At 43.3% G+C, this 23,891-nt stretch overlaps 1 protein-coding gene across 2 annotated transcripts in view; it reads left to right on the top strand.

Annotated features, from left to right (window-relative positions):
• The window catches only part of PATJ (PATJ crumbs cell polarity complex component), a 145,627-nt gene that overhangs the window by 43,241 nt on the left and 78,495 nt on the right, over positions 1–23,891 (top strand). For both annotated transcript variants that reach the window (XM_074545682.1, XM_074545681.1), the window contains exons 17-26: positions 5,372–5,581; positions 6,396–6,515; positions 9,262–9,639; positions 10,812–10,932; positions 11,541–11,697; positions 12,836–12,907; positions 13,758–13,935; positions 14,770–14,880; positions 15,599–15,676; positions 18,729–18,846. In XM_074545682.1, the coding sequence (XP_074401783.1) occupies positions 5,372–5,581; positions 6,396–6,515; positions 9,262–9,639; positions 10,812–10,932; positions 11,541–11,697; positions 12,836–12,907; positions 13,758–13,935; positions 14,770–14,880; positions 15,599–15,676; positions 18,729–18,846 (1,543 nt within the window). The remainder of the gene's footprint in view (positions 1–5,371; positions 5,582–6,395; positions 6,516–9,261; positions 9,640–10,811; positions 10,933–11,540; positions 11,698–12,835; positions 12,908–13,757; positions 13,936–14,769; positions 14,881–15,598; positions 15,677–18,728; positions 18,847–23,891) is intronic.

Raw genomic sequence — 23,891 nt, 5'->3', positions numbered from 1 at the left:
TGGAGTGAGTGAACAGAGGGTTTGGACCTTGAGCCTCAGCCCTAAAGTGAGGCTACCTTAAGGAGGGAATCAGACCTCACTCACAGCTGGCTCTCCCTCTCTCCCCTGTGTGTTGGAGGCACTTTGTGCTGTGCAAAGGCACAAAAAAGGGTTCTGGTCACTCCTGGCTCTCGCATGCCATTGGCATTGTTGGGGTCACTGTGCAGGGTGGCTCTGCAGAGGGAACCACAGGCACTTCACAAAATGAGATGAGTATTTTGAGTAATTTCACAACACTGAGCGTGCAGGTACATTACTCATGTGCACTTTTACCTTTGTTCTGCATAACAGTGAGACAAACATAAAATGCCTCTGCTTCTTTTCACTGTTGCCGGGTGTCTTTTCCTTGTTCAGCATCAACAGTGTTGTGTCTAAGAGTCTTCCAGCCTGGTATCTTATTCACTGAAGAGTTTTAAATATGGATATATGTGTGTTAGACCTGGAAGTGGTCCCATGCAAAATGTAATGAAGCTGGGCTGCTCTGACCTCTGAGCTCCAAGGCGTTTGTTTTGGCTCCCTCACAGAAACCTGCAGTATACAAATTGGCACTTGTAAAAATGTTCAGATAAATCAAAAAATGGCATGGGGCGGAAAAAAAGTTTCAAACTGCTTCTTTTGGGATCCTTGGCCATGCTATTTTGGATGTGTGTTTTTGTGGCAGCAGGCAGTTTGTTGCTTGAAGAAAGCTGAAATATTCTAGGAAGTCGGGGCTAGCTGGATTTAGATCTCAAGTGATGCCAAAACTAATATAGCCTGTAACTAAGTGAGAGTGACTTTGCACAGGGAATGTCAGTCACCCGCAGCTTTGTCTTACATTTTCATAGGAGCCTTTAAAAAAAAAAGGCAAAACACAAACAGAGCCCCGGCAAACGCAGGAGCTGCTCCCATCCAGTGGAGCTGCGGTTTCAGTGCTCCTCATCCTCAGCCCAGGGAGGGGCTGGATGGGTGGATGGGGATGGGATGAGAGCAGGGAATGAATGCCTGCGGTGCTGGGAGCTGGGCTGGCCTGGAGTGCCCTCTCTTGGCTGCTGCACACCTCACCTTTTGGGAGAAACAACGCAACAGCCAGCCTGGCTTGTCACTTTTCCTTCCCAGAGGTCAGCAGCACTGGTTCCGTCTCAGGTTTGCTTTCTGAGTGTGGGTTTTTGGTGCCCATTTTGGTAATTAAAGCCACAATAAAGCTGCAGCTCCAGGGTTGCACGCAGGACTCTCTGAACTCCTGGGACTCTTAACATTTTAGCAGAGCTCAGGTTTTTAAAAGATTTCACACTGCCCCAAACCCAGGCATCCCAGAGGCAGCAACTGCCGTGGCCCCTGCCTGACTCTCCACTGGTAAATGAGTCCAGAACAAACGGGGCTCTGAAAATAAGGAGAAACATTTGACACCTGGACTGCGGGAAACGTTTGTGGGTTTTGATGAGGAGTGGGGTGGGGGAGAGAAGGGAAAACCTATGGTTCAGCATAGTTAAATATATGGTGTGCTAAGTGTGAATAAACTGTGGCCATTTTAAACAAGTTCCTAGAATCCATGGCACAGAGGGGAGGGCAGCAGCTACAGCACAGGAGTTCTCCAAGGGTTACCTGGGGGCCACTGTCCTGGGCTGCTGCTGCTGCATGTGGCACAAGTGGCAAACCTTCCAACATGTCAGTTTTCTCTTAAAAATGAGCTTTTTGGCTCCAGGGGCTTTGTCTTCTCACTGCTTTGCAGTCTGAGTCTTCCCTTGATTGCTCATTAATGATTCATTGGTGTAAAGGAATCCTTCAGGAAAGGTAAAAGTTCCTCTTTAAATGTGCCAAGGCCCGTTCATTACAATCTTGGAGGTCTTTTCCAGTCTTAATGTTTGTGTGAGTTGTGCTCATTTTAATATGGCCAGTTCACATGGGATTGTCCATCGCACTCCCCTTGTGCTCTAATACAAAGCCATGTGATAATGTCTTGAAATACTGAAATTGTATCACTTCTGGATTAGGAGGGAGAGTTGCAAACTCCATCCCAGTAAACGAGCCTTCGCTTTAAAGTGGAGGCTGAAATCTGTTCCTGCCTGCTGGTGACTAAAAATCACTTTGAGCCAAGTGAAGTGAGTGTAGAGCCTCGGGGTAGGTGTGCAGTCACTCACACTGGTGCTCTGTGGTAACTTGGAATGGTTCTGGCTGCTCTGTTAACGTGGAGGCAGCCCTGAAATCCCACTGTGGGGGTGAACTTGCCTTTTAACTACACTAACTATATACAAACTGTACCTTTTGCACTCAGTATGGAAGGAGAGGATCTGTTTTTCATCCTGCTGCAAGCACTGCTTTCTTTCAAAAACAAGACAACAGCCCTCACGGCCCAGTTGCACTCAGCATTTAGAAAATGTGAATTTGGTGTTTGCTGTGTTGTTTTAGCAGGTGCTTCTTTAGGCTGTGCTTGGGGTCGAGGGTAAATCATAAGGCAAGGTTTCAAAAAAAATCCCAGTGTTCCTTTGGTTTAGATAAGGAAAGCACAGTGCAATCCATGGTTGTGGTAGAATATTAAATTACAGAGAGAGTGTGGATATACATGAATATGGAGAGACTATGGATATACATGATTTCACCTTGCAGCTCAGTGGGTCTGTGCCTTTCTTGTGCAGCTTTTGTTGCACTCCTCGTGGCAATCCCATCGTGGTTGAGGCACTGGTGAGCCCCGAGGTTCTGGCCCTGCTGGTGCTGCTGCTGAGCGCTCCCTGTGCAGCTCATCCCGCTGCTCTCTCCCTGTGCAACAGCTCCCTCTGCTTGAAATCAGCAGTGGAATTGTTTCCTGCTTGCCTGCACAACAGTTTTTAACGTGGGCCCCCTTTTTTAAGATCTCTGCTGCTCTTCATGGAGCAATTGCAGTGCAGGGTGTGTGTTGTGAAGCAGGGAAAAACAACCACAGTGTCCTCAAAACTGCTCTGCCTCGAGCTGCTGCTTTGCAGGATGTCTCTTCCTTTTGGAACACTTCTTTCAGCTAAATTATCTCCTACCAAAACGTGATGATTTACTGAGCAAAACTGTTTTTATTTCAGTGGTGACTTGAAGCAGGACTGCTTCTCATCAGAGATGTGGTAGTTGGGCCACTGACCCTGCACAGAAGCAGCTGATGTTGAGAGTCCCATGTCCTGCTTAAGTGGTTCTGATCCAGAATCCAAGAAATAACTGATTTAGATCAGACAGAGCAGGGGTTTGAACCTGGTTCTGCCCCATCCTCAGCCAGCACCAAAATCACTGGGCCAGTCCTTGACTCACAGAATTTTGTCAGCTTTTCTGCATGGGTGGGGGTGAGCGCTGGGTTTGTTTCGTTCACTTTTTATCAATAGAGCTAAGCCAGCAAAAGTCATATTATAAAAGCTGTTGTGTCAGCAGAGGTGTTGTTTTGCTGAGAGAGCATTCACCCATTCAGGGAACCAGCACAAACCTCCCTGGCCACGGCAAGATGAGCCCATGGTAGGAAAACTCTCTGGTTTGGTTCTGCAGCAAAGCCTCCCTGATGTGAGCAGTGCCTTGCTTGCTGGGAAGGGCCTCTCTGGATCCTGGGTCTGCTGAGGTGTCCAGAAGGTTATTTCTAATTTCCAGAAGGTTATTTCTGATTTACAGTGGAGCAAACCCCCAGATTAAAACCAATTTACAAGTCTGTGCTGGTTCCAGGGTGGTTGGGGTTTGCTGGCAAGAAAAAGGGCATCAGTAACTTCAGTTTTCCACATCCAACACTTAAAGCTCTTTTTTTCCTTCCCATTTTGGAATCCCTTTGGATTCCTCTTCTGAACTTGCTGGGCTTTGGTTTGTTCCTGGAAATCTCCTGAGGGGATGCTGCTGGAAGCCCAGGGAATCCTCCCTGAGCACCAGGTGCAGCAGGTTTGGGCACAGACAGCTCGGGCACCTTGGCACAGGAGGTGAGCGCAGGGAGCCTGCTGGGCTTGGCTGCCAGGACCTGACACTCGGGAGGAAACATCTTGTGTGTGCACTGCGGATAAATTGTAAAATTATAAAATTGTAAAAGGGCAGGATCATCGAGCAGCAGAACGGGAGAGAATTGTTGCTGATCTTTATTTACTCGTATCCAGCCCCTCCGTGGCTCTTCCTGCTGAACTCTAATTTCACTTCTCTAATTCCAGCCTTTTACAGATATTACAGGCATTGCCTCATATGTTTGCACATACCTTAAAAAACATGTGCCCTTGGAAAGCAGTGTATAGTCATATAAAAATAAAGAGCTTAAAAAGCATTCCTGTTTTCAAATTAACACTGAGGTGCTGAATTCGTGGTGGTCTTTGTGATTTGAATTTTGCCCTTTTTTTATCCCTCCCATGCCCTGAATAAGATGCAGGTCCTGAGGGAAGAATAGTCCATGATTGTGTATTTGGAGGCCCAGTTCATGCAAGGAGCATTTCTGAACTTTATGAGCCCTTAGCAAGGGGGAGAAAGGCTATAATTGCAATCTTAAAAAAACAAATGAGGAAACAAAAAATATATAAAACAATTAAAACCCCACATGGATTTTTTTGTATATCTTTCTGCCAGTATATAATAATTTATAATTTTATTGGATTGAGAATAATTTTTTTAATGAGTGAAGGCATGATAGAAATGTTACAGGAGACAAAGCAAAGGCTAATACAGGATAAAATATTAAGTGAAGTGGATATCTTTGCATCAGTTTACAATGTGTATAATATTTTGTGCTTGACGCTCTCTGTATCCACCACTGCAGTGTTCCTTGCCTTCAGTAATAATCTTGGTTACTCTTCTGTTGCTGTCTCCTGTTCCCTGTTAAGCTGGAGAAAATGTCACTTCTGAGTTGTGACGTGGAGTCGACAGAGCAGAAACGCTGCAGTCCCACACCCCACATCAGCTGCCATTTCTTCAATATTTGGGGCTTGCATTTGAGCCTCAGATTTTGAATTGCATTTCTGACGTTGCAGTGGTTCCTTCTGCCATCATTTCTGCTGCTCTGGAGCCCTTGGGTGACGTGCAGAGTGGTTATTTTCTGTGACATTAGCGCGTCCCAGGCTGGATGGAGGCTGGTGGAAGGCTGCCAGTGTTGTTGTTCTATTTGCAGCTTGGCCTGGCTGTGCCTGTGTGTGTAAGGAGAGGACAGGCAGCGTATCAGTCACCTTTCAGATCTTAACATTTCTTAATGGATTAGGCAGGTGATGGAATATCTTCCTTTTTGCACAATCTAAACCTTGGCAGTGTTGGCAGACAGCGCTTTTTGAACATCTTCAGTCCCGTAGCACCAGAGGGTGAACGTGCTTGAGTGCTCCTTACACACCCCAAACAAACATCATCTTTCAAGGCCTTCACCTGGGGGTGTTTTTTGTTATTTCCCCCCCAGGACCCCTTGGATCCAGCGGGAACAGCCATAGTGATCAGCTCCCTGGTGCCTGGTGGCGTGGCCGAGCGCGGCGGGCAGATTTTGCCGGGCGACCGCTTGGTGTTCGTCAATGAGAAACACCTGGATGGAGCCACCCTGGCAGAGGCCGTGGAAGTGCTGAAATCTGTGCCCCCAGGGACTGTTTCCCTTGGGATCTGCAAGCCTTTAGTGGTAAGAACTGGTTTTAATTTTATTTTTTTTTTTCCTTGTTTCATCCCATGGGGTTTGTGGGGAGAATTCGGTATAGTGCACGTGTGCGTTTGGGGAAACAGCTGAGCTGCTGTGTCTTGAGAGGACCAAAAATCCTGGCAAATGTATCCAAAACCAGCATCCCCAAGTTCCTCCTTCAAGGACATCCACGTGGAGCTGGGAGATGTGCCTGGGCAGACCCGTGTGCACAGGTGTAATGTGGTCCCAGCACTTCAGCAACCCAGTTAAACGTGTGCTGGAGCCCATTTCTCTCTCAAACACTACTGAGGGCTTGCTTGAGCTCCATTGACATCAAAGAAAGCTGCTCTGTTTGAAGTCAAGACTGTAAATTCAGGCAGAATTTCCCTTTTCTGGAATCAAGGCTTTGGAACAGTAGTTTACTGGGGAATGCTGCAGTATTGTTCATCAAGGGCACCCAGGCAAAATTAATTAAAGCCCCAGTTAACAGAAAGTGCTTGTAATTCAAAGTGGTAGAGGAGTTGTGAAATAGGAGTGTAGGAAAGCTGTTGAATATATTATTTCCTTTCCTAAAAATTGGTATTTCATTGTTCATGTCCTTGTATTTGTCTTGCCTTCCTACTCATCTCTTTAGGTCTCAGTGCATCTGAACCAGTATGTTCAAAGAATAAAAGCTGTTGACTTCTCAAATTTTTAATTTCTATTTTTATAATTCTTTTCCAGTGGCTGGTTCTCCTTCTCCCTGTTAATTTATTGAAAGATGTGGGATTTTTTTTTTGTCATTTTCCTGACTCGTTGTTTGGATTACCTTTTTCAGGGAGACAGCAGAGAGGAGGAGAGAATGCACGGTGTGGAAACCAGCAGCATCAAAAGCTGCCCTGGGTCTCCAGAACCAATAGATAACACAAATTTCTCAGTAATACTTGAAGCTCCACAGGTATTTGGTTACTTTTTTTGGTTCAACTCCAGTTTATACAGACAGGAAATGATGTTTTAAAGTAAAAAAATACAGTATGTTTTTCAGATAAGGCTGAAAGTATTGCATTCCCTCTAAGAGCAAGCCGTGCCAAGTGCATTGGGAGCACTTACCAATGCAGCTCCCAGACTGCCTTATCAAATTTATTATGTCATTAAAATACCTTGGGTTACCTTGGATATGAAATAGGAATGCTGTGTTGTTATTATAATCAGAAGTGGTGGGCTCAGAAAGTAAAGTATGGAAGCAGAATGCTTTTAATTATCATGAAGCAAAACAAAAAAGTAGTTCAGAGTATAAGGCACTCCTGAAATACTTTCTTCTTCATAGCCTTCTAATGTTCTCTGGAGTGATTTCTTTACTCTTGCCTCAACTCTCCTCGTCCTTACTATCTGAGAAATAATTCTGTTTATTGTGGGAGGATGTGGCATTAAAGATAGTGAGAAACTCAGATACCAGAGTAATAGGCAATAATATTGCAGTTCTCACCAGTGCAGAGCTGGAGAGATGTGGATATCTTGTAACTTTCATCTGTTCTCAAATGCTTTGCAAAATTCATGCTGGTAAATGTATTCTTTTTACACCAGAAAATACAACACATAAAGGATCGTGCAGAACTCCAACACAGGAAGAAAACTAAATTCCAGATTTTCTTGTAGCTGAACATGTGTATCTGTCTCTGGATGCAAAACTGTGTTAATGCTGAAATGGTAGATTAGAAGCACCAAAAGGAGAAGTATTGTAGGGTAGATGTGGATGTACTGTGAAGAAATTAGCCTGGATGATGATGAATGGTATTTACTGATTTTCACAATGTAAAATGGCATTTGTTGTTTTCTGGAGGCATGGCAGATGTTGCAGAGAATTTATCCTCTGCCAGCTTAGATTGGTTTTCTGCTTCCTAAATAAAACCAATGTCATTAAGTATTTTAAAAGAAAACATTTTACCTTAAAGTCCTGAAACTGGAACGATCAATTTGGACAAAACACCCGCAGGGGAATTTACTTGCCTTTTGTTTTACCCCATGTGTGACAGCTTTGGTAGTAGCCAAAATTATTTTTTATTATCTTACCTGTGTACACAGGTAGCCAGGAGTGGTGTGTTCTGCTGGCTCCCACTCTGAGGCACTGGCAGCCAGAATTTCAGCCCCAAAATGACAGAATTTGAGGATTTTGTTTGCTCCAGTGTCGTGTTTGCAGCATTCCCTGTGGCGTTGGTGGTGTCTGGTGCTGCAGTGCAGCAGTCAGGGAGGATGCAGAGCAAACTGCTGGGTCAGGGACACAAACCCTGTGTGGTTCTGGGCAGACACAGCTGATTTATGTGCCCTGGACCTGGGGAAGTGTTGGGAGAACGACGCTGCAGGAGCCGAGGGGAATGGAGTGAGCATGGAGAGAATCAGGATCTCTTCAGCCTGGGGGTTTTGTGAGCAAGAGGTACACAGATCAGATGGATTAAAGGGACATTTAATGCTAATTAAATTAATAAAATGGGCTGATTTCTGGGTTGCTGGTGTTCTGCTCTGGTGCCAGCTATTGGCTGCATTGTTTCCTTATGCTCCTGCCTCTCTCCTGTTTTCTCTCCTGCCTCTCACTTGAGCTGTACAAACATCTTGGCAGTGTCTGGGGCTTTCCTTCTGTATTTGTACAAATGTGACCAAACAGGATCCTGACACCGAAGGTCAGAAGTGCTGCAGAGCGGTGGGGAGCCTGGGAAGGGGCAGGAAGCAGAAACAAAAACATTTTGAGGAAGGAGCCTTGGGTCTGTCCATTGCTTTTGGAGTCTGGGGGCTCGGGGTGTTGAAGTTGGGGTTGGGGGTTCTGTGGGCCACAGGGATTTGGTGGCCTGAAGGAAAAGAGGGGAAAGCTCTCAGTGTGTGGCAAAATTATGGGATAAGTGCAGGGCATGAAATCCCAGCTGCCTGTGCAGCCTCACTAAGAGCCAATGAACAGCACCCCATTCCATCTGGGACAAACGGGAGTTGTTGGGAGCTGGGGGAACACGTGACAAATCCCAGAGAAAGAACTGCTGAGTGAGATCTTTCAGAGTGGGGTTTTATGCCTTTTCCCTCGGTTTTGTTGTTTTTTGGTTGGTTGTTCTGTGGTTTGAGCACTGGAAGGTAATGAACAGTCATTTATATCCTTTTTTTTTTGGGGTATGTGGGTCTTCCATTTCCCCTCTGCCCCAGGTTAAAACTTGGATGGGATATCCAAGGTAGGGGCAAGCAAGTATAGCTTTGATTTGGGGTTTTTTGAGGGGTGTTTAAGTTGCTGACAGTGTTGCATAAGCAAACTCTAGGGCTGTTTATTTAGCTGATAGCATTTCAAGAAATATTCATGCATTCATAAAGCAACAGCAGATATATCTGAGGCACAGATATACTTTAACTAGATTTATATGTACTCTTTCCTATGGCTGTTTCAGTGTTAATTAATAATTTCATTCCCTAACTTCAGGCCAGATTGGTTTTTCCAAATGGCTGCTGCAGCATCTAAGTTGTGCAACTTAAATTTCTTTATATTGAAAAAAATAATTGCACTGTCTACTTTTGGTGTTAAAATCATAAGTCAAGAGAGTCTATTTTCTTTTAGAAAATGCAAAAGGTAAAGGATTTTAAAAATCAGGATATAGTTTTAACAGAAAATGAAGCATAGCTTTAAAAGGGTGGAAACATGGTGTAAATCTGTATTCTTTTAATGATCTCTGCAGGGTTTCAGGGACGAGGTGCCTTTCAAAGAAGAGCTGGTTGATGAGCCCCGTGTGGACTTGGGAAGGTCCTTTCAGCTTTCTCAGAAGGACGAGGAGTATGGGCAGGAGTCCTGGGAGATGTGTGAGTTCCTGGCAGTCGGAGCGCAGGGCATGGAGCAGGAGCGGGAGATGCTGGTGGACGAGGAGTACGAGGAGGATCCCGACTTCCTGAAGGGGGATGATGATGCATCAGGTGCAGAGGAGGCAGCCTCAGACAGGAACCTGGACACTGAACCATGGGCAGAGCAACTGGAGGCTGAGGAAACACAGGATTTAAGATCCAGTGTTAGCCTGAGTGCCAAAGAGTCCCTGGAATATCCATTCAGGAAAGATCAAGTGGTAAGGAATGCTGTGCTGAGCACAGGTCCCTCAGGGCAGACTCCAAAACTGAACCCTCAGGACTTTCTCTAGGGTGTTAATTACTAGAATTTAATTTATTAAATTTAGTTTCATTACCAGAATTTAATTTATTAAACTTATAAAATAGATTTTATTGACTTGTGTACCTCTAGCAGACACCATTCTATCCTTCTGTACATTTTGGAAGGTTTTTTAGGTAACTTATTGTCTGTTTATTTACCTGCTGGAGTGAAATACATGTATTGGTGTATTTACAGACATCCTGAATTTGTCTTTTTACCCAAGAACTTGTGAGTTTGGGTTTTTTTTTTTGGAAGCTGTGCTGAGATGGGGCATGTCAATAACAGCAGAATGTCACTTCATAGGTTTGAGTGGTTCAGAGGCTTCAGTGAAAGGAGCTCCCTCTTTTCTTTATTCTTTTAAACCCAAATCGGTTCCTTCAATCAGATTGTGTATTTGAGTAAAAAATGATAAGGTGGAAGGAATTGTGGCAAGGATAGTGGTGGATTAAGGAGTGGGAGAAGACAGGTTCAGGTAAACTGCACAACTCTTATTTGGACATCTTTCTCAAGTACTGAGAATTACTTTTTCCTTCTGATTCTTTGTTCATCCCCTCACCAAACAAAAAGCTGATATTATCAGCCTCCCATGCACCAGCTTCTGAGGTGTGTGTGCTTTTACATGAAAAAAAATGGAGTGGAAAAGCATTTGACATCACAGCCACAGAGAAATTCAGGTTTTGTTTGGCTTGTCCCCTTAAGCAGTGTGTGTATAAACAGATAAAAAGAAGTTTCTACTGACAGTTTTATACCAGAGTGCACGATATTAAATTTATTTGTTTGTTACTTATAAAAAAACAAATGAGCAAGAGTAAAGAAATTTTTGTCTGAATTACAGGTGAGGAGAAAGATACAGTTGCTGTATATTTCAATTGCATATAACATTCCTCATGCCTCTTCTTAATGCAGTGCATAAATGAGCAGTTAGTATTTAAATGAGCAGTTAGTATTTCATAGTTACCTGAATAAATATGAATGTGGCTGAGGAAATGTGTGTGTTTGCTGTAAAAATTAATGTTCCTGTCAAACACCCCTGTGTAAGTTAATACCATTGCTTTCTAACTTTAATTACTTCTTTTCTCCTCTCTGAAGTGTGAAGAGAATGCTGCTTTAAGGTCACACATTTCTGGAACCACATCTCCCAGCAGCCACCAAAAAGACATATTTGATACTGAAACTACCGAGGCAGAAGGGAAAACTGAGATGAATTTAGGTTTGTAAGAAGGTTTCTCTTTATCTCATCATTTCGTATTTACAAATTTCAATTTTTTAACCAAAACAAAAATACTTTCAAATGAGAAAATATTCAAATCAAGAGTTCTGCAGGCTCAAGACAGTCTGGCATGAAACGGGTCTCAGCTTTATAATCTTGCTTCCTCCTCCAAATCTGACCAGTGATAAATAAATACAGAAATCAAGTGACATGCTCTGGAGGTGATTTAGCACAACCAGAAATCTACAGGTGATCTGTTTGATAGAAAATTGCCCCAAATCCTGGATTTTGGATCTGTGCTCAGATTTCTCCTTGTCAGATGGCCACAGATGGGTGGTTGGGATTTGGTGGATTCATCAGAGAAATAAATTTATCAGCCTGCCTGGAGTGGCACTCCCTGCTTGGGAGGAAGGAGCTCCAAGCCCTGTCCAGACTGGCCTTGAACACATTGGGAACCTGGTGGGATACAGAGTTTAATTCCAAGGGTGAAATAATTGGTGGGTGCCTGGATGGAGGAAGCAAAAATTCACATCTTCCCCCTTTTTCACATATTCCCCCTTTTTCACATCTTCCCCCTTTTTTCACATTTTCCCGCTTTTCTTCTTCAGGGACAAAGCTTCAGAGTGACTCCAAAGGACCTGAGCTTGCTGCTGATTCAGAAGCAGCTGGAAAGGAAGCCCTGAAAGAGGAGAACTATGTTCTTCCCAAGAGCCAGGATTCTGGGAGAGTAACCACCTTGGCTCAGCCTAGAGCAGCATCAGGCGGGTATGGAGGGAGATTTCAGGTTTTGAAAGGATTCATTTAATAATCCTAACTGTCCTCTTGCTTTACTCAGCTGAATGATGATTCAGGGCTGTGTGGAATGCTCGGACAGACATAGAGCTCTGTAACTTTATGTTCTTCCCAAGAGCCAGGAATCTGGGAGAGTAACCACCTTAGCTTAGCCTAGAGCAGCATCAGGCAGGTATGGAGGAAGATTTCATGGTTTTAAAGACATTTATTTTGTAATCTTAACAGTCCTCTTTACTCAGCTGAATCATGATTCAAGGCTGTGTGGAATGCTCGGACAGACACAGAGCTCTGTAGCTTTCACAGGAGATGGAGTTTGGCTTAAAACCCGAAAACTTCCCATGTTTCCTCCCTTGAATATTGGACAGAAATGTGCAGCACTGCAGTGAGGGCAGTGTGGGGGAGCCTTTACTCATGGCTCCTTCAGGCACTCTCCTCCTGATTTTCCCTTCCTTTTGTTCCTCCTTTTGGGAGGAGCAGAATTCAGATTCTCAGGCCTCTCAGGAAACTACAGTGGTGCTGAGGAGCCTTGAGCTGGCATTGCTGTGGATATTGGCTTTATCTGTCCCCGTCTTCCCCCACCAGTTTGGGTGGTGGAGCTTTTGGGGCCTTTGATTCCAATCCTCAGAACTCCCCTAATTTCATCTGAAATCCCCTCTCAGAGGAAAAGCAGCTCCACAATAAGGTAGAGAGGATTATTCTGTAGGGTTTAATGGAACACACACAGGATCTGTTCTCCCACTTGGATCATGATCTGCTTACTGCTTTTGGCATGTTTATATCCCTCTCCAAGCATCACAGCATATTTATCAGAAAGTAAATGTTAATTGCTTAAATAGTCATTTCCAGTGAGTAAATGCAGTGCAGATTTGTGTATCACAGAGCAGCTTATAAATTTGGTCTGCCCATCATGTTTATTTCTGGAGCATTCCTTAAGTACATTTAAACCTAAATACAAAAATTCCTGTCTGGTCTGTTGACTCTGTACATTTGCTTTAAACTGGGCAGTGTGAGAAGGTGTTGCTGTCTCTCTGCCAGATACAAAATATGTGAGGAATTGTGACCTGGCATGGGTGATGCCTCTTTTCTTTTTTATTCCTTTGCCCCAAATTAGTGAATTACCCGAGAGAGAAGAAGGAGAAGGAGAAGAAACTCCAAACTTCAGCCACTGGGGACCACCACGAATGTATGTTCATATTTTTCCTTCCCATTTACCTCATGTCTTTTTTTTCTCTGAGCCACATTAGTTCTTCTTGGGTGTTTTTTTTTTTCCTCTCCTCCTCTGCCAATAACTTTAGGGTACCTGTGTACCTTGGGCTTTCCTGAAGACAGGGAATTTTTAACAGATGTTCAGCAGAATTCTGCCTTCTATTTATACAGCTGACTTGGGAGAGCTTGGCTGGTTTAGGCTGTGGATGACCTGCAAGTTCTTGCTCATTTAATAACTATTAGGTGTGAACAATGCACACAGTGCTGGGCTGTCTCCCTTTCCAGGGGTTCCCTGCTAAACCCCCATGGCAGGATTCCAAATTGCCAAGCCAACTTTTTTAGCCACATCCTTGTTGTATTGTTAACATTTTTAGGGGAATTGTTTTTATGGTCCCAAGTAAAATATGATCAGAAAGTTCCTCCTTGAGCTGATGAATATGCACTGAAGTCAGTGTTCAGAAAGGTGTATGAAATACTTCATTATTTGTCCAACGTGCCACTTGCAGGGCTTCCCATTCCCAGACACTTTGCTCAGGCTGAAAGGGGGATGAGTATTTACTTGAAGATCTGATTTTCTCTGAAGTAAAAGCCTCTGCCCAGTGGGCAGGGATTGCCAGCAGAATTTTGCTCTTTTTGTGGGGCGAGATCTGTTCAGTGTGAAAACTCAACTCTGTTGAGAGCAATCTCAGCTTCTGACTTTGTCCCTTTACTCTGTTAAATCTTCTTGAAAGACCAGGAGCTTACATTTATTTAAGGCTTTGCATTTGTAGTTAAAATAAACCCAAACTGTTTGAACTCTTGAAACTACCACACATTTTTTTTTTCAGTGTTGAGATCTTCAGAGACCCTGAGGTGTCTCTTGGAATCAGCATTGTTGGTGGACAAACTGTCATAAAGCGCCTGAAGAATGGAGAAGAACTTAAAGGGATCTTTATCAAACAAGTTCTGGAAGACAGCCCAGCAGGAAGAACAAGGGCTTTAAAAACTGGAGATAAAATACTTGAGGTAAATGGAGATAAACCTTCCTTTTTAGTCTGAGAAATAAAAATTGTCTCAAACGGCTTTGGGTGGAGAGAGGAACAAAATACTGCCACCACTTCATGAGGTATTGGCAACACTTTGTTTTGAAAACCAAAGGAAAGCTCTGGTGGTGTTTCTTTTTTTTAAGGTCTGACTATGGAGCTCTTTTAACTTTCTCCTCTGTATTTAAGAAAAGATCTGTCCTGGTGTCTGAGGGGGAAGTGAAAAAAATGGGAGTGTCCTCCTCCTGTACAAATGGGGAATAAGTTACAGCCTATCTGTGAGCATGAATTTAATATATACAAGGACACAGAGTGTTCATACTGAATTATGGGCTGTTATTTTGTGTGTGTGGATTTAGAGTGGTTAACTGATAACCACTGTTTGGGATAAATCCCTGATTCTGGCAGGTGCTGGGGGGGAAAATGTCATTTCTGCCTCTCACCTCTGGTTGATTTTTTTACTCATTTTTCTCCAAATTAATACTTCAGGATCTGGGATGCCAAGCTGATAGTGCTGTTCAGGTTTAGTTTACAAACAGGTACAGCCTGAAGGAGTTGGATCTAATGTTATGTAACACTCTGACAATCTCATTCCTTCTGTTTTTATCTAGAAGAATTGGTTTGGGCAACATATGGCCATCTTTTAATTATGAATACCAAGTAATACGCTTTTCTTTAAACCATCATCAAATCATACTTTACAAATAATTACTCTTGACTGTTTCTGATGCCTTCCTCAGATACACTAATCTGCTGCAAGTGTGTGTGATGCCTTGTAATGACTCTGTAGCTAATAAAAATAAACTCTGTTTGTCAGGTTTCTGGGGTAGACCTACAGAATGCCACCCACAAGGAAGCAGTAGATGCCATCAAGAATGCAGCAAATCCTGTGGTGTTTGTAGTCCAGAGCTTGGCTAATGTACCAAAAGTAAGTTTATTTCTATTTTTATTCCAAAACTTAGTAAATGCATAACATGCATCTTATTTTAAACTTGGCTAAACTCCTTTCAGCCAGTTCTATCAATTTTTGTGTCCAAGGATGGATCCTTTCAGTGAGTTACAGACCAATTGATTGATTGATTACTTCTCTGGCCTAATTGAAAACCTCATTTCCCTAATTTACATGGAGTGGATGTAAATCTGTTGACTAGGTGTTAATTCAACTCTCATACCTGTGTAGTAAGAGTCTGGCCCTGTGCATTTTAATTTGCCCAGATTTTATAATCTAGAAATATACTCTGTTATCCAGAGGAGCAAAGCTGGAAATAAAATTATTCAGATTCAGCAGCTCCTTGTGAAATGTGTCACCAGAGGGACCTGGAAGAGTTACCTGGGAGCAATTTCCAAGAGATTTGAGACATCTCCTCATCTTTGAGGCAAGAAACTTTTCAAAGCCCTAGTAAGAGCAGGCATACAATTCTACCTGCCTGAAGTCCACACAGGAACTCCACACTTTTGATGTAAGGATGTAATTCAGTAAATCCAATGAAAGAATGTAATTTATAGACTGCACTGCAGTGCCCTTTTACACTGGGCAAAGTGCAGAGTGCACTGGGGAGCTTTGCTGTTGTCAGGAGCTGATTTTGGATGTTTGTTTTGCAGATAAAATCCTCTCTCTAATGTGGGTAATTTACATTGGTTTTCAGGTGGTTTCTCCTGCCCAGCCTAAGGGAATCAAAGTCAGCAAAGATCAGGATGCAGACAAAGAAAATAAGAGTGATAAGGTATTTATTGCATTCAGTGCTGTACCCAGGTTTTACTAAATCAGATGGTATAATAGCATGTGTTCTAACTCTATGATAAGCTTCCTCCCAAGTCTGAAATTAAATTTGAAGTGTTTTGTTGAAATATCTTTGATTCTGCGACTTTTTTGCCAAATTCCTGCCAAATAATCTGACATTCATTCTGTGGGTGTCTGCTGGGTGCTGAAACCCTGTACTTAGCACAGCTCCTCACTGTCAGCTCTCTGAAGTACCTGGTTTGCTCCGTGTGGAGGCAAATTGATTCCCTTTGTTCAGCAGAAACAGAGCAATGGCAACATGTACACAAATAATATCCTCAGTGTGAGGCTGCCTGCAAGCCAGTGAAATCACCTCATGGGATGATGACATCCACAGAGTCTCCTGTATTTCCCAGCTGTGTAAAATGAGGAAATGACTGAGGGGTCTGGGGCTGCTCGGATAATTGTGAGGCAGTTACTGCACAGTGACTTCCAAACTACTTCACAGCAGCTTTAAAAGAGAAAAAAAACTCTGTTTGGTAGAAAACAGGGAGTTTGTGTTAATAAGGGAATAAGGGGAAAATTTAATTTTTCATTTTCAGCTGTATCACTCCTATGGCCTTGGTGTTTTCCTGTGGGATTTGCCCTGACTGAGGAGTGTAGTTCAGGTACTTTGAGGGTGTGAGAGCAGCAGGAGCAGAGACAGAATTAATGCAGACAGTAAGTTTTGCCTGGTGCACTTTAACTACAAATAGGATGAAGTTTCCATTTGATCCTGCCCAGCACTCTGCTGTTTGTTGGGTACTTGAGAGGGCCCTTTTACCTCCAAAAGTTTTTGTAAAGGCTCCTTTCAGATCCTGTCAGGGGCAGCAGCGGCGAGGCTCACTTATCAGAAAAGGTGTTGGAAGACATGCTTTCATGCCAGAGGATAATACTTCCAATGAAGCACTTACAATCCCCTTTTCTTGTGTCTTTTTTATCTGTGTTTCTAATCTCCAAAGCTCTCATCCTCTGGCAACGTGCTGCCTTTAATCTGCAGCACTCCGGTGCGCCGCGTTCTGCGGCGTTCCGAGGTTAAAGAGGGAGCCTCGTCTTTTGCAGGCCTTTTTCATCTATTGCTGCTGTAAACTGGTGGGTGGAATAGAGAAGAGCTCCAGTGCATGAATATGTAGCTCCTTTTGGGCTTTGAAGGTGGGCTCACAAAGCAGTGGCAGTGCACTTCTGTGGGGCCGTCTCGGAGTTGGGAAGAGTTGCTATTAGTGGATTATTAGTCCACATCCCTATGGGGAATCACTGATAATTCTAGTCCAGTCTTCAGACAGTCACAAAAGAGTTTGGCTTGAAAGCAGACACATCCAGCTGGAAAACTTGCCTTTTCGTGAATCTTTTCAAATGCTGGAGGTTTTTCTCTGATTTGTTGGCGTTTATCCTCTTCTATTGATCTGCTTGTTTCAAAATGAGCACTTTAATTTATAAAAAACCACTTAAAACAATAGTGGACAAGCCAGATGTTGACATTATTTTGCTGGTTGGTTGTGTGAACTGTGCTTTTGCCCCTGTGTTGGTACAAAAACGTGGTGCAGTGGAGGAGCCAGGCACAATTTTCTCGTCTGGCTTTTCAGTGGGACACGAGGGATAAGAGATATTTGTCCCTCTGAGCCCTGGAAAACTGCTGGGTAAGCCTGGGTGCCTCGTGTGATTTCACACAGACTTTCTAACAAACGTTTGAGGTCTTAAAAAGCCAAAGGGTCAACATTTAGACTGTAAGTTATTACTAAATTACAGCCATAATAAAGTGACTCATTTGTCATGGGGAGCTGAGAGCAAGGCTACAGATTTTCCATCTTTACCTGCTCAGGGAAGCAGAACCCAAGTCCTCCCTTGCTTTCTGGATCATCTGGATTTTGCACAGTTCTGTCTGTGCTGGCTTCAAGAAAAAAGTAGGAGGCACCATTGGGTGTGTTACATCCTCTTGGAAGACAGCTGTTGTGCTTCCAAGTGCTCTCACTGCACACTTTTGCTACTGGTGAATTGAATTAATTCCATTTATTATTGTGTTCTGTGTTCAGTGCAGTGCTTTCCTGTTAATTTTTTAAATGGATGAGATGACAGATATTTTTTACCTCTCCAAATTTTCCACATATTGCAGCTCACTACTTGCACCATTCTATACTAATTCAGCTTGAAGAATTTAAAAAATCAATACACAGGTTCAGCTTTCATTGCTGAAAAAATGAAATATTACCCTGGGCTTGATGTGTTTGGGTGTCGTGTCATATTTCCCAGCCACAGAAGGAATTAATTACAGGAATTCTGGGTGCTCTAATGGCATCTGCTCCCTGGTGTTCCCTCTCTAAAGTGCATCCTGCTATTAGCAGTGGGCTTGCAGGGGATGCAGCTGAGCATCCTTCAGTGGAGTCCTGGTGCACACCAGGGCAGGACTCGGTTCCCTGGAGCTGGGAAACAATTGCTGAGCTGAGCCAGAGCCTCTCCAGCCTCAGAGCCTGCTCTGTATTCCTGCCATGCGCCGCTATATGCATCATTATAGGAGCTGCCTGTATTTATGTGAGGTAATAGAATTTTATTGGGAGATATAATTCAAAACCTTTATTAAATTTACGCCAAAACACGGACGCACTGCGATGTTTAAATATTCATGTGTGGACTAAGAGGATTGAGTTCTTATTTTATGTATTTTTTAAAAATTTATGTTTATCAGCACCAGACAGTTTTGTTATGGAGGCTTATAAGAAGCAGGGTATAACTCAGTGTTTGTTTTTAACCCTTGATTAATGTTCACACTTTGATGCTTATGACAATACACATGTATTTTATCAACAAGTAAATGTGCATGCACAATTGTGTTTTAGTTTTGTTTTTCTTGCTGTTCAGTGTCACTTCTTGCTCTGCTTTCTTGCACAAAAAGCCTTTGCTGCAGAATTTAGCATTGTAATTAAGTGCTGTGTCTGTGCACATGCAGTGCAACAGACAATGGGATTTTTTTTACGTTCTCAGAGGTTACAAAACATGTAACTCATTGTCTTTGAATCCACCAGAGGAAATATGGGGCTCCACCTCCCATGAAGCTGCCACCTCCTTACAGAGCCCTCGAAAGGCACCACGCAGGGGAGGCTGCTCTGGGTGAAGAGGAGGATGAGGATGCTTGTGCAGAGGGTGAGTAGTGCTCCAATCACTGCATCAGATCACGTTTGTGGTGCACAATCAGCTGCTGATAAACCTTTTATTGCTTGTGGGAAGTGGTGCTCAGTGTGGCCACAGCATCACTCCTCAGCCTGGTTTGTAACTTAGATGGTTCCTCTCCCCAGCCAGGTCCCAGGGCTCAGCTCTTCTGAGGAGATACAGGAAGGGCTGAGTTTATTTTCAGCCCCTGAACATCCAGGCTGTGTCTGGAGGAGCTGCTGGGGCAGAGATGTCAGCAGTGACTGGGGATGTTCTGTTTTACTGCTCTGATTTCAGTGGTAGTCAAGCACTTGTAGCTTGAGGACCACTGGTGCAAAAAAAACCAGAAATCCTGGAGCTGATCCCAGGCAATGCTGTTCAAGCAAGATGGGCTCCTTTAAAAAGAAAAATCTGCTGGTTTGTTGTTTTGGTGCTCTGCTGAGGAAAGGATCCCCTGGCTTTGTAGCACCCTGCATGGGAAGGATTCTGCAGTGTCCCATTTTGGGTTTGGCAGTGGTTTGTGGTGGTGCTTGCTCTGTGGAAGAGCAGGGACCTGAGGAGCAGGAAGCAGTGCAAGTGGAGAGCAGAGCTCCTGGCAGCATGATTTAGATTCCAGCTGCTTTGGAACCACAGCTTTGGTTAAATGGAATATTGTTATCCATAGCTTATCTTGCAGTAAAATATTTAGGAGTACTGAACTTGCAATTAGGAGTCCTAAATTACTTTCTAAAATCAGTTACCTTTTTTTAACAAAAATCTTTATGCTTTTTTTGTGCCAAATCAGCATAAGGTGAGATGAGGCCTTGCTCCAGCTGGTCTAGTGAAGGTGCCCCTGCCCATGGCAGGAGGTGGAATGAGATGATCTTTAATGTTCCATCCATCCCTATAACATTCTGTGATTCTGTGTGGGCTGTTGTTGGGGTACAGTTTGTATTTTATTTTTGCTACAGTGATTTTCTCATCATCCTGAGCTCTCAAACAGACTGGATAAATCTCCAATTGTAACAAACTCATTCCAGCTCCAGTTATTGAAGTTCTAATTCCCAGTTAAAGGGTAGGGTTGATAAGTAGGCTGACACCTGAGTTATCTAATTAGGATATGCCTCAATCCAAGTGCTTGCTGGGCCTGAGTTAATACTTTGCACAGAAGTAATTCCTTATTCATGGGCTTGGTCATTTTTTAGCTCTGCTGCCATCCCTAATGATATTGCTGGCTGAGGCTGGAAGCTGAAAAGGTAAAGCTGCTGCTGATATTAAATTCATCAATCCTCCCAGACTTGGCAGCAGCACACAGATCTGTTCAGGGGAATCTCCTCTCTTTCCTTTCTACTGACTGAAGATGACTGTGTTGCTGTAGCCATCTTTTCCATGAATCTTGGGAAACAGAGATATATTCTTCCTCACCTCATTCTGTTCCTTTAAAAATTAAGAACAGGCCAAGGAAGCCTAAACTAAGTTTGTGCCTCAGCCCCTGCAGTAAAAAGCATGTTAGAAATGATCCAAGTGTACTTAATGGCATTAAGCATCTTGGCAGCTGTGGAATGGCCTTTTACAGAGTCCCTGTTCTGTGATCATGAAAAACAAAGTCTTCTCTGCAAATTCCAGTACAGTGTTGTTTCTGTGAACTGCTTGATGCTCATAACTCTGTCCTGGTTCTTGAGCAGCTTTCCCAGAAATCCCAACCTGACAAAACTTTTCTTTCTGAACTGCCCATTTGTGTGTTCATATTGCTCTGTTCCTTACCCACTTACCCAGCTCATTCCTCTGGGTTTGAAACTTAACTAAAAATACATCAACAGGTGAGCTGGATTTATTGTCTTCCTTATTTAGAAGATAAGGTTCCTTCCAAAAGGAAGATGTGGTAAATTCACATCATAACCTCTCCTTTATTTTCTTCCTGGAGTTCTCAATCTCTGTCACAGCATGGAAAGCTTTGGAGGGCATTTTGAGGTGGGACAGCTGTTAAACCTGTCCTCTTGTTTTGCTCCTGATGGATTTTACTTTATTTTTTAGCATTCTTATTAACACAGCTGCAGTGTCAGGAACCTGCTCATCAATTTCTTTCAAACTCCAGAAATACTTTATTTGCTCTGCTTGACATTTTTTGTCCTTGCTTATCAATTCTTTCAACCCTCCCTCTCATCTTTTGTCTCCACATCCTCCATCATTCCCCAGACTGAAAAAGCAGAGCATTGTTAGTCTTCCTGCGATATTTGAGAATTTTTCTTCCCTTTCTGTCCCATCCACATGGCCTCAGAGTCCCCATGTTTTGTCTGTTTTCCCCTTAAAGTGGCTGAATAACCTTTTGGTGTTGATTTAATTTCCCCTAAAGTCTAAACCCATTTGCCTTTTGGCAATGCTCCCTTTTATTTCTGCTTTCCCACTGCTGAAACTGGAGCTCTCATTGCTGACCTGGAGCCTGAATTCCTGTTTGGAACAAACACTCATTTCTTGTACGTGTTCTCCCTTTTCTTTCCAAGGGTTGGTTTTGATCCAAAGAGGGCAAATCCTTGCTGGAATAGAACTGTGAGGTAGTTTTTGGTTTAGAGAAACCCCAGACATCTCCTCCATGTTTCTGTGGTTTAAGAAGTTTAAAGTTCCAGGCGTTTTGTTGTTTGGTTTTTGGGATTTTTTTTCCAGATGTGACTCTTGCACCCAAGACCCTTTAGTTTCAGATCTGCTTCTCCTTTGCTTCATGCCTCTAGAGTTTCCAACATGATTTCCCAAGTTCTTAGATGGCTTTTCCTTGACTTTGAAGGCAAGTTGAAAGTTGTATTTCCTCTTGTTTTATTCCCTCTTCTGGTGGCACTGCCAAATCTTTATCTGTACCCAGCTCTAACCCTGTGTGTGGGTTTTCTTTTCTCTTTGCTTTGAGGTTGCTGTTTCAAGGCTTTATTTTTTATTTTTTTTTAAATGCCTGGAAACAGTTTTGCACAACTTGCAGCGTGTCCATGCATCCTGCTGCAAAAGGAGCTTTCAAAATGCTTCATCCTCCAGACGTGAAATATTTTGGAGTTTTCCCATCATTTGCTTGCCCATGACCTGTTTTGGAGAAAGAGGTTTTTTTATTAGCCTTCCCAAATCTGAAAAACACCAAGTTGTGAATGGATTTTTTTTCTTCTTTTTCTTTTTATTTTTTTTTTAAATCAAAACAAGTGCAAGGAGGGGAAGGCACACAAAGGAGCTGTTTGTGCCTGTGAGCAGCTGTGCTGCAGGCAGCAGCAGGCACTGGTGTGTTTTCCTGCAGTGGGGATGGCTGGAGGTGTGCCCCAAGAACCTGCTAATGGACCTGTGTGCACCCCAGGGTGGCTCACTGCCATAATGAGGGCTAGGTAGTAAAAAGGAGCAGAGGAAATGGATGGGCAGAGCAGTTTGTGATGGAATTTTTGGTGAGGTTTTCCTTGGGGGAATTGCTGGCTGTGCACTTTCGGGGTGCTTTTGTGACCGAGTTGCAGCAAATGTGAATTGGACAGGAGAGAGCTCAAAAACTCTTCTAGAAAAACTGAAAGGACAACTGAAAGAACTTGAAATCCTTAATTTCAACTGCTGTTCTGTCTTTTGTGGAATCTTTTGTCAGTTGGTTGACTGGGATCGATCTGGTTGGTTTCAAAAAAGTCCAAAATAATAAAAATGGATGGTAATAAAAAATTTGTGGAAGGTGGCTTGGATAATGGACTAAGCTACTGCTGTGCTCAGACTTCCTGTCTGCAAGGATATTTAACTGTATCTAATAAGGGGATAATAATGCCCCCTTCCTCTTATTTTGTCTCCAGGTAATGTAGAAATCAATGAAGCTCTAAGAAAGCATAATGATTTATCTTCCTGAGATGCCTTTTTGAGGAACAGTGGTTTCTCTGCTACAGCAAGAGATTTTAAAACTTCTCTGGAATTTTGACTTTGCATTCTTGACTCAGAGGGTGGGGAAACCCTGGCATGGAGGAGTTGTGGATTCCCCATCCCTGGAAGTGTCCAAAGCCAGGTTGGGTGAGCTTTAAGGTCCCTTCCATGGTTCTGTGATTCCCCCATGGTTGTGATGAATCTGTGGGTGCAGGAGGGTTGGGTTGGGATTGGGCAGCTCTTAACACACCTGAGGATTTTGGCAGCATCCAGGTGCCAGAGATGTCTGTGATTAGTGAAAGCAGAAAAATAAAAGATGGAAACAAAGGAGTGCAGGTCAGTTGGGAGTATGAGGAGAGTGTGGTCAGATTGGTGGGGTGGGCAGGAACAGGATCTCTGGAAATGTCTGTGCACTGCTGTGGGCGAGGATGACAACGTGAGGATCAGCATTTTGGGAAAATGCCAGGATTATTAACAAATGACTAAATAAAAGCCAACCCACTCATAATCCCTGGGCATCTCACTGTTTGGAGTCTGGTGTATGCAAAGTTGTGCTGAAACAAAGGAAAAGCACTCCTGACTTTTACTGTTCATTTAGGGGGGGATCAGCTCAAAGTGTGGATCTCCAGTGGAGGAGCTTGTGCAGCCAAGCACTGCCTCTCCAATAGATGTCACTGCAATCAACAGCAAACACAGATGATGCTCTGAGGGGAAGATGTAGCTGGGAAAAAGGCTTCAAGCTTTATGAAAACAAAACATTGCAAAAGTAGTAATTGCGAGATTTAATGTTCTTAAATACAGCACCAAGTGTGTTAAATACAGTGGATTTTCTTAGATCAGGCAAGAGCCAGGATTAGACAAATAGAGCAGAGACTTTCATTTTTCAGCTCTGTGTTAATCTCTATTTAATGTGACTCTGTGCTGCTAATCTTCTTTTCCCATTCTTGTTCTGACCCATAATTAGCTCAAATACATGGAGTTTAAAACCAGCCCTGAGATCAGATCCAGAACGAGCCACAGAGCTGCCCTGGCACACTGGGATGGGTGAGGGAGGTGCTGTCCCTGCCCTTTGAGGCTGTGGGTTCGTTTGGGGTTTTGTTGTTGGGCTGGTTTCTTCACTCTCTTTGTGAGTCACACGCACAGTTATCATCTGATGAAGTATTGCGAGAGGAAATTACATTTTTGATGAAGTAATAGTAAAA

This window comes from Zonotrichia albicollis, chromosome 8, assembly GCF_047830755.1.
Source record: "Zonotrichia albicollis isolate bZonAlb1 chromosome 8, bZonAlb1.hap1, whole genome shotgun sequence".
Taxonomy (NCBI): Eukaryota; Metazoa; Chordata; class Aves; order Passeriformes; family Passerellidae; genus Zonotrichia; species Zonotrichia albicollis.
Note: the sequence above shows the minus strand (reverse complement) of the source record. Positions and strands in the feature narration are given on the sequence as shown.